This window comes from Crotalus tigris, unplaced genomic scaffold (genome assembly GCF_016545835.1).
Source record: "Crotalus tigris isolate CLP2741 ecotype Arizona unplaced genomic scaffold, ASM1654583v1 scf7180000018518.7366548510:968632, whole genome shotgun sequence".
Lineage (NCBI taxonomy): Eukaryota > Metazoa > Chordata > Lepidosauria > Squamata > Viperidae > Crotalus > Crotalus tigris.
This window is the reverse complement of record NW_024097054.1, coordinates 524,496-539,043: the sequence shown is the minus strand read 5'-3', so window position 1 is coordinate 539,043 and position 14,548 is coordinate 524,496. Positions and strand designations below refer to the sequence as shown.

General features: G+C 40.2%; 1 protein-coding gene across 1 annotated transcript in view; it reads right to left on the bottom strand.

The window, feature by feature from the left end:
- Positions 1-13,719, bottom strand: part of MMRN1 (multimerin 1) — a 90,679-nt gene extending 76,960 nt beyond the window's left edge. Inside the window, exon 1 of the mRNA XM_039353405.1 lies at positions 12,911-13,719. Coding sequence (XP_039209339.1) covers positions 12,911-13,491 — 581 coding nt within the window. The 5' untranslated portion in view covers positions 13,492-13,719. The remainder of the gene's footprint in view (positions 1-12,910) is intronic.
- Between the last annotated feature and the right edge of the window lie 829 nt (positions 13,720-14,548).

The following is a 14,548-nucleotide window of genomic DNA, read 5'->3' as shown; positions in this document are numbered from 1 at the left end:
CCCCTGGCTTAGGTTTCTAGCCTGGTGCCTTTACCACTAGATCACACTTGGTCTCAAATGTCTAAGTCAGGGGTCTTCAAACCTGGCCCTTTTATGACTTGTGGACTTCAACTCCCAGAATTCCTCAGCCAGCCATGCTGGCTGAGGAATTCTGGGAGTTGAAGTCCACAAGTCATAAAAGGGCCAAGTATAGAAGACCCCTGCTCTAAGTTATCAAAATATAAAAATACAATTACCTTAAAACAGCAACATGAAACATTGAAAATAACAACAGTGAAAAGTTTCCAGTTTATATTATATACATAAACACTGAGCTGGAAAATATTCTGTCCTAGCTCAGACTATGATCATCCTACCCACTCGACCTTCCCCATCTGTCTTCCATTGATCATCCCTTGACTATACAACACTGCATAGCTTTCATAGTGGGTAAAAGCCAAGAGGAAATGCTTTTCCTTCTTCATGACTTTCCTCCTGATTTTTTATTAAATGGTTTTTGTCTATGTGGAGAAAAAGCAAGGGAAAATAGGGTCCCCCCCCATGGGAAAACATTTTCTTGAATGCTTTCTTGATTTATCCTGAAGTTACCTCTGCAACTATGCACCTTATCACCTGTAAAACATGGACACTGAGACAGCTAACTGAGTCTAGGAGTACATCCAAAGAATTACTGGCGTCTCCAAGAAAGTACAAGCACTCAGTTTTGACTGAATTAATCTTAAACTTGTTCCTTTTCTCCAGCCCACGAGGGACATCAAAATCTACTTTAGAATTTCAGCAGCCTTCTTGAATGAAGAGGACAAGGTATGTCATAAGTAAAGGTCAGACAGCTTAATCCCTGTACCAAAACTAAAGTCTAAGGCTGCAGATGTGATTTGGTTTATTTTTCAAGAATTCTCAATATCAATCAGCAGATGGCAACCTTTCCCAAGGCACATTTCCAAGACTTTTCATAGGCCAGCAAAGAGATAGACTAAAATAATGTACTGTCTTTACTCTGTAAAGTTTTTCTTTTTTTTTCTTTTATTAAAAGTTTTAAAATCTGTAAAGTTTTTCTTGAGTTGCCCAGCTTCCCAGTCCTAGTATTTGAGAATATAACCTGTTCTTCTTAATGTATACATCTTAATTTATACAAAAAGCCTTAATTCATAAAAACATTATTCAAATTAATTATTCAAATTAGCTTGACTGATTTTGAACTAATATTCAAATTAGTTTGACTCCCAATGACTTCGTGAACATAGCTATTTATGTTTCTCGGCAACAAAGCAAAAATTTGTTGGAATTTGTTCAGTATTCTAGTTTAGCCTAGGTCTATGCCAGGACACTAGTCTCTAGCTTAGGTCCTGACATAGCCTGCCAGTCAGCTATGTAGCTACTTATCTGCTTATCTTCAAAGACCATGTGAGTTAGCCATGTGTTGATAACTGAAATTCCATGGATCCATGGAAAAGAATGAGGAAGCATATGTGATGTTGTCAAGATAGACATCCTGTAAAATTGGAATGAAAATACATAAGGAGGACATTTGTGTCACAGTGTTACTGCACAACACCATTCTTTTGATATAATCTTGATTTGCTGGGGATTCCAGACATTAAGCATAGTGATTGACTAAGGTTTGTTTTTTTTTTTTAAAGAGCAAAAGTAATGACCAATCAAGCAGAAAAGAAATGCATAGCTTTTTTTAAAAATTGCATACTTTAGGATGTATTCATATACTTATATATATGTAGCTAGCATCCTGTAGTGCAGGGGTCCCCAACCCCCGGTCCGTGGTACTGGACCGCTGCATGCCAGCAACCGTTCCACACAAATAAGCAAAGCCCCATCAATGGGATGCAGGCAGCACACAAAACCACACACTCTCTGGTCCATGGAAAAACCTTTCTCCATGGAACTAGTCCCTGGTGCCCAAAAGGTTGGAGACCTCTGCTGTAGTGGAATATCTGCACAATGTATGGGCTAAATCCTCCCATATCCAGACAGGAGAGTCCACAGATGGTCAGAGAGAATAAGAAAGCTAAGATCTTATTGGGCTTTCAGATCCAGATAGACAAGAAGGTACTAGCCTATAATCCAGACATTGTGATAGCGACCCACAAGACAGTGGTGATGATAGATGTCACATAGAGACACTCTGAGAAATTCTTCGGTTCTATGACTTGTAAACTGGAACTGTGGCTCCAGCAATCCTAAGAACAATGTCACAGCTCTCTGTTCAGAAGAATGTAATGTTAAGAACAGTTAAGCGAGCCTGTTTGGTCTAGTGGTTTGGGCACCAGGCAAGAAAGCGAGAGATCATCTGTTCAAGTTCCACCTTAGCCATGGAAACCGGCTGGGTGATTAGGCCAGTCATTCACTCTCTCAGTCCAATCCACGTTGGGTTATTATTCTGGGGAAAATAGGAGGAAGGAGTACTGTGTGTTTCACTTCTTTAAGTTATTTGTAAAAATAATAAAGGCAGGATATAAGAAAGAAAGAAAGAAGTTACTGAACAGAACCTTCAAACTCCCAGGCCTCTGAGATTGAAAAAGACCCTTTCAAGGGTCTACAAAGTCAAGTCCATAAAAATTTCTCCGTTTTAATTTCCAATACAGCTAATTCTCAACTTGCGACCATAACTGAGCCCAAAATTTATGTTGCTAAACAAAATGTTTGTTAAGTGAGTTTTTCTTGCCACAGTTAAGTGAATCACTGCAGTTGTTAAATTAGTAACACACTTGTTAAATAAATCTGGTTTCCCCATTGACTTTGATTGTCAGAAGGCCGATAAAGGGGATCACATGATCCTGGGACACTGCAACCATCATTAATATGAGTCAGTTTCCAACTATCTGAATTTTGATCCCATGACCATGGGGATGCTACAATGGTCATAAGAGTGAAAAATGGTCATAAGTCACTTTTTTCAGTGATCTTGTAACTTTGAACAGTCACCAGATAAATTGCTGTAAGTCAAAGACTAGCTATACATAATTCTACTGATACATAGAAATCACCTACTATATACTCTCTTTGGATCCTTGGTCATTTTTAACAATGTAAAGGGGTCCTGACACCAAAACATTTGAGAAACACTGATCTAGACAGATCAAGGGAATAATTATTTCTTATCTATTTAGAAGGCCAAATGTGAATAAAACTTAAATGAAAGATTCTTCATGACTTTTTGCCCAATGTTAACACTCTTCCAGTCAGTGTTATTTCCCACATCCCTTCATATAATTGATTCATAAATCAATTGTTTTCCAGTGTGCAGCAAAGAACAAAAAGGAAATTAAATTCCAATGTCCCAACCTTTTATATATCCTGGGGGCAATGGACAATAATATTACATTGCAGTTAATAATTGAAAGAGTGTTGCGTAATGTTCAAAATTTCCTTTAAAAATGTCCAGCCACCATGAATTATTAATTGGGCACTGCCACCAGAAATGATCATGCATGCCACTTTGATCACAACCCTTTGACTAACATAATGCAATTTCAGGTGTGTACTACCGTCCGTGCATTGCTTTTACAGCCAGTTCTTGAAGACTTGCAGAAATAGATTTAAAATGAAACTTCTCTTGAAATCTAATTCATTCCACATATACTAGAAATCTAAACATTGCCTCAGCGGTATGATAAAGATCATTAAGCAGCAGCTGAAAAATTAAAAGACTGTTTAAATGGGTGAAAATGTATGAACCTCTAGGATATATAACTGATGAGTTATGCTCTATGTACGGTATGTATATATAGAACAGGCCCCAAAGCTAATATAGGAAGACTAGGATGTATATTCTGCTAGTCCCTAAGGCCACATGTCCAAATGATGCATGTGCTTAGCATAATGGTTGCCTGGTTACCAAGATACCAGAGAGAATGATTCTGTTCCTTTCCATGAGGCCAATCTCTGACCTCATTACTGAAAGTCAGAGGTCATCGTTGGAATCCCATTCCCCAAGTTCCTGCTACACCCTTTTGGCAACTACCAGATTCTTTACTATGCTTTCTTTGCTTGTTCATTTCTAAATATCCTGGAGGTTGGCATGTAGTAAAGTTAACCTGTTCCTCCAGTATCATTGTGAAGGAACATACAGGGAAGCTGTCGCCAAGAGCCTGGAGAATTTGGTTTGAAGTGAAGGAAGGGAGGGAGGGAGGGAGGGAGGGAAGGAAGGAAGGAAGGAAGGAAGGAAGGAAGGAAGGAAGGAAGGAAGGAAGGAGGGGGGGAGAGAGAGAGGAAGGAAGGAAGGAAGGAAGGAAGGAAGGAAGGAAGGAAGGAAGGAAGGAAGGAAGGAAGGAAGGAAGGAAGGAAGGAAGTCCCCAAACCAGGCACTTACAGGGAAGCTGTCACCAAGAGCCTGGAGAATTTGGTTTTGAAGTGAAGGGAGGGAGGGAGGGAAGAAAGGAAAGAAGGAAGGAAGGAAGGAAGGAAGGAAGGAAGGAAGGAAGGAAGGAAGGAAGGAAGGAAGGAAAAAGGGGGGAGAGAGAGAGAGGAAGGAAGGAAGGAAGGAAGGAAGGAAGGAAGGAAGGAAGGAAGGAAGGAAGGAAGGAAGGAAGGAAGGAAGGAAGGAAGGAAGGAAGTCACCAAACCAGGCACCTTCCAGATATGTCAATTTTACTCCCAGTATCTCCCAACCAGTTTCTGCAGAATAAATGTAGTGCACAGTATGTTGTATTTCTGTTCTTTTTTTCCTGACCTATTAAGTCTTATTACTATAGGATTGAAAATGTTACTTAAGAGTTGCTTATTTACCTTTCAGCCCTGAAATATCATACATTCAGTTGACCTTCATGAACATACAAACACAATTTATGGTCTCAAGATCAGTTCTGAATTAAAAGGATATAGTTTGATAAAACAGGGCTATTTTTTCAAACAGAGTGCCTTCCAGAGGAAAATTAACATTAAGACTTCACCCAACTAGAGTTTTAGCTAGAGAGTACCGGAAGTCCTCAACTTACAACCACAACTGAGCCCAAAATTTCTGTGGTTAAATGAGACATTTGTTAAGTGAGGTTTGCCCCATTTTATGACCTTTCTCGCCACAGTTGTTAAGTGAATCATTGCAGTTGATAAGTTAGTAACATGGTTGTTAAGTGAAACTGGCTTCCTCATTGATTTTCCTTGGCAAAAGGTTGCCAGAGGTGATCACGTGACCTTGGGACACAGCAACGGTCATAAGTATGAGTCGGTTGCCAAGCTGACTGAATTTTGATCACATAATCATGGGGATGCTACAAAGTTCGAAAGTGTGAAAAATGACCTAAATCACTTTTTTCAGTGCTGTTCTAACTTTGAACGGTCACTAAATGAACTGTTATAAATCAAGGATTCCCTGAGCTGAGAATCCTCATTCATTTGGAGCTTTTATCTATAGACAGCTAATGCCTCCTATGGTTGAATTATCACGTATGAAGCAGATTAGAGGCTAAAAAAATATGGATTTTCATGATTGTCTCTTTCGCACAATCCAAGGCCATGCTTTTCTTCTCAAAACAGTCCTAAAATCCAGTGTGGCATGACTAATCAGGAAAAATAATATCTGTTTTCTTCCGGAATGGAGGCCCTGACATTATGTACTACCCATTGCAGACAGGTATTTGTCTATCACCACTTGTTTCCTTTGTCACATGGAGCTTCTGTGATCTTCGGATAGGGAATGACCCAAATGCTTGTGTCCAAGCTGTACTTTTCCTCCTGCTTGCTTGTTTGACCTCATGAAGTATTGATTTATTATTTCATTTACCGGGCTTACATTGCTGCTCCAACTGTAACCCACTTTGAGTCATTTGGACAGTTCTATTCTATAAAATACGATTTAAAATGGTCATAAAATTCAAATAAATTACCGTAAATGCGGGCGTATAGGACGACTTCCGCAAGCGCTGAAATCGGCGCCAAAGACGGGGGTCATCTTATACGCCGAGTCGTCTTATACGCCGGAAATACTGGTAGTTTCCGGCGTATAAGACGACGTTCTAGGAATGCGGCCTGGCTATAAAGACGGGGGTCGTCTTATACGCCGGGTCGCCTAATACACCAGCATATACGGTACTTACAACAAACAGGGCCAAGGACAATAAGTAAATTTCAGTTCAAAAAGTAAGACTACCTCTAAGGCAGTGATGGTGAACCTTTTAGAGACCAAGTGCCCAAACCGCAACCCAAAACCCACTTATTTATCACAAAGTGCCAGGGCCGCATTGTGGTGCCCTCCGGGGGGGGGCAGGGAGGCACCTCTGAATGCCGCCTCTGGAACGCAAAAACTGGGGCCACAAAAATGGGCCATTGTGCTGCAAGGCGCAAAAATGGCCACTGCCGCACCGCAGGGTGCAGATACAAGGTGCTGCACCACGCAAGAATGGGGCAAAGCTAGTGAGTATCACGCAGGCACTAGCCCTGCCTCATTTGCAGCACATGCGTGCTCGCAGCCCCGTGCATGCATGCACGCATGTAAAATGCTTCCCCCCTCCCTTTTATTCCAGTCCACCAATCGACAATGGTTGGTGACCTCTGCTATACCACCTCTACTCGAGCTTGCTAGTCCGCCGCTTCACCTCCTTTGTGCTGGGCGGGGCTCCTGCTCTGGGTGGCGGTGGTGGCCTGATGGACCTGCTGCTGGCAGTGGTGGCATGCGTGCCAACAGAGAGGGCTCTGAGTGCTGCCTCTGGCACACGTGCCATAGGTTCGCCACCACTGCTCTAAGGGCAGGGGTCCTCAACCTTGGCAATTTTAAGATTTGTGGACTTCAACTTCAAAGCTGGCTGAGGAATTCTGGGAGTTGAAGTCTACAAGTCTTAAAGTTGCCAAGGTTAAGGTTCCTAAGGCCTGCTTGGGGGGGGGGAGCTTAATCATTTTTTTTAAAGCCAGTAAATTCTCCTTTGAACCAAACTTAACTGCTGGCCTACGTATATTGCATGGCAATAATATACAAGCGGTTCATCATGGTTTTCTTCTGTTTCTCCCAAACTAGCCTATAGAATAGTATTTCCTAATTCTCTTTCACAACTATTAATCAAACAGGGTTGTCCACAAGGTATGGTTAAAAAAAAAAAATCAAGATGGCAGCTGTCAGAATGCAACTGAAGCACCACCTTTGCTTGTTTGTGTGTGTGTTAAGGTCATCCTTGACTTACAACAGTTCATTTAGTGACTCTTCAAATTACAATGGCATTGAAAAAAGTGATTTATGACAGCTTTTCACACTTATTACCGTTGCAGCATCCCCATGGTCACGTGATCAAAATTCAGATATTTGGTAACTGATTCATATTTATGATAGTTGTCTGACAAGCAAAGTCAATGGGGAAGTCAGATTCACTTAGCAAATGTGTTACTAACTTAACAACTACAGTGATTCACTTAAGAACTGGAGCAAGAAAAGTCATAAAATGGGTCAAAATCATTTAACAACTGTCTCACTTAGCAACAGAAATGTTGGGCTCAAATGTGGTCATAAGTTGAGGACTACCTTATTGTCTGTGTGCCATGTACCGTGTGCCTTCTGGACTCTTGGAAGTAGCATTTAACTAGAGGAGCCCTTATAAGAATTTTCATCAAACAGTGGCAGAAAAAGAGAGAGTAAAAATGGAGGTGATGGTTGAAGATATAGATCCAGATATAGATCCAGATATAGATCCAGAAGCGGTGAATGCTCCAACACTGGAAGCTTTTAAGAAGAGACTGGACAGCCATTTGTCCGAAATGGTACAGGGATACCTGCCTGAGCAGGTACTTGATGACCTCCAAGGTCCCTTCCAACTTTATTATTACTATTATTATTGTTGTTGTTGTTGTTGCTGTTATTATTGATGGATCATCGCACAGTCAGCCAGATGTTCAGACTGGATTTGGCATTTTGTCTACCTATCGAGTCCTTACCCAGGACCTGGGATAGGCAGATGTGGATGTTTGATGGTATTACAGATATCGTCGCAGGATGGAAGCAGTTCCTAGTAAGGCCGCCTTTTGCAATTGACTAATAGCGAATTTGTCAATGCCAATGGTGTTCAAGTGGTGCTCCAGTTGTTGTTGTTGTTGTTGTTGTTATTATTATTATTATTATTATTATATGGACTTCTACTCTCCCATTGAGACTGATAGCAATCTAAAAAGCTTATTTTACCATCAAGTCTGTCACTTTCAACTCATAGTGAAACAAGTTTGCAGAACTTCAGCTCTTTGATCTGAAAACTGCTATTTATAAAGCTTTCATTGTTCAAAGGCTGCTTTACAGCAAATACAGAAAGTAGTTTTCTAAATGTCTTACTTGGCTGTCTGGTTTTGTTAAAATGTCCTTCTGTGCATTAAACGTCTACCTCTGAGGTGTTCTTTAAGCAAATCGATTGGATGTGGCAGGTGTGTTTTATGCAGCACATGGACAAGTGGATTCGAGCATACCTCGAAAACCATCTTTTTTACCTTACAACTGAATTGTGTATAGAAAAAGAATGCTTCACACATGAGTGTTTTCTCAAGACTCATTGCTGATGCCATAAGTAAAAATTGTGAGAATTCAGAAAGCTTCCCTAATAAGAGAAAGAGCAGAAGAGAAAGAAAAAATTAAGGCTGCATTTCTACATAGAACAGCAGTTTTTCAGAATAGGGAGATTTTGGTCAAAGCTTCCAATGGAGAGGACAAATATTTGCATACCACAGTGGGAAAAAATATTATAATAAATTCATCTTGACAGGAAAAGAAATTCTGTGTAAGAGGAAAGCATTACATTCTTTGATGCTGTTTCCCACACTCTTCCAACAAATCCACTGTATTGCTGTAAACTGATACCCCATCATCTTCACAGCATGAGGGATGCTGGGAAAACCTGTACTGAGATTTAGTTCTTTGGATTTTTTTATAAACTCCTGTGTATGTTGTTAGCAATTAACATGTTTATATTTATAGCTCATGGATAATAGTTGCAGGTTATATAACTGCCTTCTTTCTAAGGTGGTCCTTTAAAAGAGGAGGGAGGGAGGGGCAGAGAAGGGAGGAAAACAGAGAGAGGGAGGGAGGGAAGGGAAGGGCAGAGGAAGGAGCAAGAGAGAGAGAGAGAGGAAAAGGGAGAGAGGGAAGGGCAGAGGAAGGAAAGAGGGAGAGGGAGAGAGGGAAGGAAGGAAGGGAAGGGCAGAGGAAGAAGTGAGGGAGAGGGAAGGAAGGAAGGAAGGAAGGAAGGAAGGAAGGAAGGAAGGAAGGAAGGAAGGAAGGAAGGAAGGAAGGAAGGAAGGAAGGAAGGAAGGAAGGAAGGAAGGAAGGAAACCCTGAACTAATGGTACAGTATTATTCTGAGGTTTCCAATTCCAGTGTTATATTCTTTGGTCCCTAGCTCATAATCATTTTAAAGACCATGTTGTAAACTAAATTCAAGTGATGTCTGGTTCCTATGATTAAATTTATGGCTGTAATATAATACTAGTCAGTAGCCAATTGCTATTATTTCAGGCTGAATGGGAATGATAAAGCAAGGGGGAAGGGGATGAGACAACTAAAATTTTTAGTGCTCTTACAAGTTGTACAGATTGTCCATGTGAATACCATCTGAACAAATAGCTTAATTCTGCCCAGAGTCATTATCTGTACTATTCAAGAAATTGCATTCCAAAAATTAAAAATCTAGAAGGTTAAAAATATTTATATTTTTTACAAACAGCAAGAAACAGCATACTATACCTTAAACCCTCCAAACCTATGAATATAATATTACTTATTCAATGGTTTATTTTTTGGCTTCCATGCTCAGTATGCTGCCAGCTAATAAAGTCTCTTGACAGTTATAATAATAAAAATAAAGACATTAAAAACAAAATAGCAATTAATAGCAATGAAAACAAGCACCACACATAAAATTATAAAAATTAACAATTCAAACAAAAATGTACAAACGTGGTGGAATCCCACCACTAGAGAAATAGAGGAGTGAAACAGCTGAGTAGCCCTGAGTCTCTTTGGGAAGGAATAGGCTGAAGTGTTTACCTTGGAGTCATGCAATGTGTACTTTAGTCTGGCAAGATTCCTGCCTATAGTAAGGAAATATCCCTCTGATCAGCTCATTGTGTTGTTTCTGGTTCCTTGCACCTGACATTAAAAGTGTTTGGAGGGCTTTTCTACAAGAGGCATTCCAAATATTTGGGACAGCCAACAGAGAAGGCCCCACCATGAGCCCTTGCCAGATAAACTGTAACAACTAAAGATAAACTTCCTCAGAAGACCTGAGGTAGGATGGAGGGTCTTATAGAAAAAGGCATATTCTCATGTTAGTTTAGTGTTGTAGTCCCACCTTACGCATGAAAGCCAACTGGGTGACTTTGGGTCAGTGACTCTTTTTTTAGTCAAACCCACCTTCCAGTATTGTTGTTGTGGACAAAATAGGAAGGAGTATTATGTATGTTCGCCACCTTCAGTTACTTATAAAGTTATAAAGGATGGGATAAAAATCAAATAAATCAGATTATACATTGCAGTGAAATGAGTTAGCAGGCAGAGATTCCAAGATTAGCATTCCAAGAGATTCTTTTCAGTGTTCATGAGATCTGCAAAATTGTGTGTGTGTGTGTGTGTGTGTGTGTGTGTAAAATTTATATTGTTATTTTGATGTTGTTCAATAGGCAGATATAAAAGGTTTTTAAATAAATAAACTGAAGTTTCCATCTGCAGCCTGGCTCCCTCCAAATACACCATAGTCTTATCCTCCCTAACTTCTATGCCAATATTGAGTGAGAATAATGGGGATTACAGATAGTCCTCATCATACAACGATTTGTTTAGTGACCGTTCAAAGTTATAGTCGCACTGAAAAATATGACTTATGACAGTTTTTCAGTTACGAACCTTACAGCATCCCCATGATCATGTGATCAAAATTCAGATGCCTGACAACTGATTCGTATTTATGACCACTGCTGTGTCTCAAGATCATGTGATCACCTTTTGCAACCTTCTGACAATCAAAGTCAATGGGAAAGCCAGATTCACTTAACAATTGAGTTACTAACTTATGAACTGCGGTGCTTCACTTAACAACTGTGGCAAAAAGGTCGTAAAATGGGGCAAAACTCACTTAACAAATGTCTCAATTGTGGTTGAGGACTACCCATTTAAGGCAAACCATCTGGTGGCTGCTAAGTTAAGATAGAAAGAAAGAAAGATAAAAACAGAAGCTGGATAGAAAGATAGAAGCTACCAATATCTGCCTTGTACCCATCTCCCTATAAAAATATAGCACCACAGCCACCGGGATTGATTTTAGTCAAAGAAAACAATGCCATGTCTGAATCCATGCAAGCAGTGTAGAATACATCAATTCCTTATTTCTGTTCCCTCCGTAGACTTTTCAGATAAGATACCTCTGAAAAGCTAGTCGTCAAAGAAAGTGGGATACAGGAACGGAGAAGGGACTAGACTGAAGGAATAAGCCATCCTTCTCTCCATGGCATTAGGAGATTTAAAAGTTTTCCTAGTTCAAAGAAGTCAAGGACATTTGGGGGGGGCAGCATTTCCCAATCCGGACCCATCCATCAAGATCTGGACCAATACACTTGGAAGAAAGTTGGTATCAGTTCATGGACATTTATTGAGTCAATTCAATCTGTTCTTATGTTTTTAGGGTAAGTGCAGAAGGTTTCCCGAAGAGAATATATAGAAGTTATCACGGTTCACTCCTGACCACAACAGGTTGCATAGTTGCCATACTGGAATTCAATTGCAGCATTTTAAATGATAGCTTAACCCAAACAATGGATGGATTCCTTCTCTCTCCCTCTCCCTTCGTCTCTCTCTCTGTTTGCCAATGTAATTAGTAGTGCTGTGTGGATCTTCAAAGGAGCATTTTGCTTTCTTTCTTTTTTTTAAGACATTTTATTGGTTTTTTAACAGCATTTTGCTTTCTTGATGTAGCTCATCAAAATGAAGCAAAATACAGCCATGATGCTGCTTTGCCTCACTGGTTTATTTTTAGTAATTTACTTTACATTTTTATATGGGTTTTTTGGCATCTCTTGACTCTGGGTGGCTGAGAACAATATTGCATCCATCAAATTTTCCTGCAATAAAATCAGTATAAAAACTGCAGTGTAGGGTCAATTAACAACAAAAAGACAAACTTATAACCTCCGGAGCCAAAATAGCAGCCCATCATTCCTTCAATTTATCCTCCAAAGTCTTGGCAAAAGAGCCTAGGAACGTATTAACAGAAGCAAAGAAGCTGATCAGGAAGACTGGCTAGACTTCCAACATTTAATTGAAGCAACAACTCATTGACACAAAAACTCCACGAGGTATTTTTTTTCACAGCAATAGCAGGGGTCTTCAAACCTGGCCCTTTTATGACTTGTGGACTTCAACTCCCAAAATTCCTCAGCCAGGCATGCCTAGCTGAGGAATTCTGGGAGTTGAAGTCCACAAGTCATAAAAGGGCCAAGTTTGAAGACCCCTGGCAATAGCTTCATGGACATGCCTACTGAAGTTGCTCACCAGATCCACACACCTTTAATTCCAAAGCAGTAATATACTATCCACAGCCCTGGCTTCCTAATCAGCTGTTAAAACCATTAAAAATAAATATTTTATATTGATTATTTTTATTTTAATAAAAGATCGGGACATTTTGCATTGCAGATGACGCTAGAAATCCTACATGCAGACTGCTTTATTCTTCTCAAGAATCAGTGTAATTTAAATAACCAAAACTATCTGTGGCCAGACTATCCACAATTGCTTTCCCTATCATCGCTGGAAATACCTAGTTCTACACAGTTGTACCTATTTACCTATGACTCAGTTGGCTGGCTTCAGTTAATTACCCATCTTTCTCATGAGCTCTGCTCTTATTTAAGAACAGAAGAAACTTTACCTAGGATTCTATAAAGTCTGCCAGTCTTCCCAAGGAAAGAAAAAAAATGGAGATAATATGTTTCTGCTTACTTTCCCCTGGTCGTTTCAAAGCTGGGGCTTCTGTTATCTTTAGCCTGCTGGCTGTTGCTGCTGTAGCCCGATTGCCTGGACGTTCTGCTCACAACTGGTTTTTTGGGTGTTTCCTTTTCAAGGGGGCCCTTTCGAGGATTGATCTGTGCTGGATGCCCTCCATCCTTAGGTAGGATCAATGCCTTGGATTTTGTAACATCACCATCGCGGTCCTTTTCTCTGCTAAGAGTTTTAAGAGTGATATTTTCTCCTTGCTGCGTTGTAACTGGAGTTGCTGAGCTTTGAGTGATAAAAGTGCTATGTTTTATGTCCCATTCATCCTGTTTTACAGTCAGCACAGAAGGGGGTTTCTCAGAAGAATCCAGTATTGATGATGGTGCCTGCACATCTCCAAAGCTCTGATTTTCAGGAACAGTCAAGCCAGGATGACTTACTTCCACTGGGCTGGAATCCGAAATCATGACCAAGGATGGGTCTGTTGAATTGGCTTCTGCACTGCTGCATTCCAAGGTTAATAAAAGCAGTAGTGAAAACATCTCCCATATTCTCCTGGCTTGCAAGAACCTTAGTATGTCTCTCATATTGGCTTCAGCCGCGCCCGTCTAAACTCTTTCACTTTGCACTGTTGCTTTCACAGTGGATCTGAACCAAATGCTGGACTGTGAGGTTGTGTTTGCTATAGAGAAAGGAAACAGGTTTTGAGTATTTGAAAGTAGGCTGAGGAAGCTCCGTTTCCTGTTTCTATGGGTTCCTTTGTGACCTGTGACCTCTTGGAGCTGTGGAAGCAAAATTCCTTAGAGGAAGAGTATACCAATTGTCTTTGTTGAAGCTGGAGGAGGAGAGGGAATGGCATAATGTGAACATGGAAATATGCTGTCAGTGAAATCAGTTCAAGGCAGATGGGTGGGGATGTTGAGTAACTTCCCTTTCACACTGAGTAGCTGCAGGGAACATGAGAGACCTGTTCAATGTCCCGCTTGCATAACCTCATATGCCATTCTATGATGTAAGCAAAACTCAAGTTGCTTCTCTATTACAGTTAGTCCTTGACTTATGAGTCATGACCATAACTGAGCCCAGAATTTCTGTTACTGAGCAAGACAGTTGTTAAGTGAGTTTTGCCCTCTTTTATATTCTCCCTTGCCACAATTGTTAAGTGAATCACTGCAGTTGTTAAGCTAGTAACACGGTTACTAGATTACTAGGTTACCTATGACCAAAGTTACTGTAAGTGAATCTGGCTTCCCTATTGACTTTGTTTGTCAGAAGGTTGCAAAAGAGGATCACATGACCCCAGGATGCTCCAATTGTCATAAATATGAGTTAGTTGACAAGCTTCTGACTTTTGATCACATCACCATGGGGATGCTGCAATGGTCGTAAGTGTGAAAAACAATCATAAATCACATAAACTGTCATAAGTCACAAGTGCTGTTGTAACTTCAGACAATCACTAAATGAACTGCTGTAAGTCGAGGACTACATGTAATCATTATCTAGTTTTGCTCTCCACTCCATAATGTTCTATCTGTATACTGTATCTGTTCAGGTTTATATGTATATATCATCAGCTCAATAGGATCTTTAATGTACTCCACATAACGGCACTACATAATAGAACATAGTAAAATAAGAATT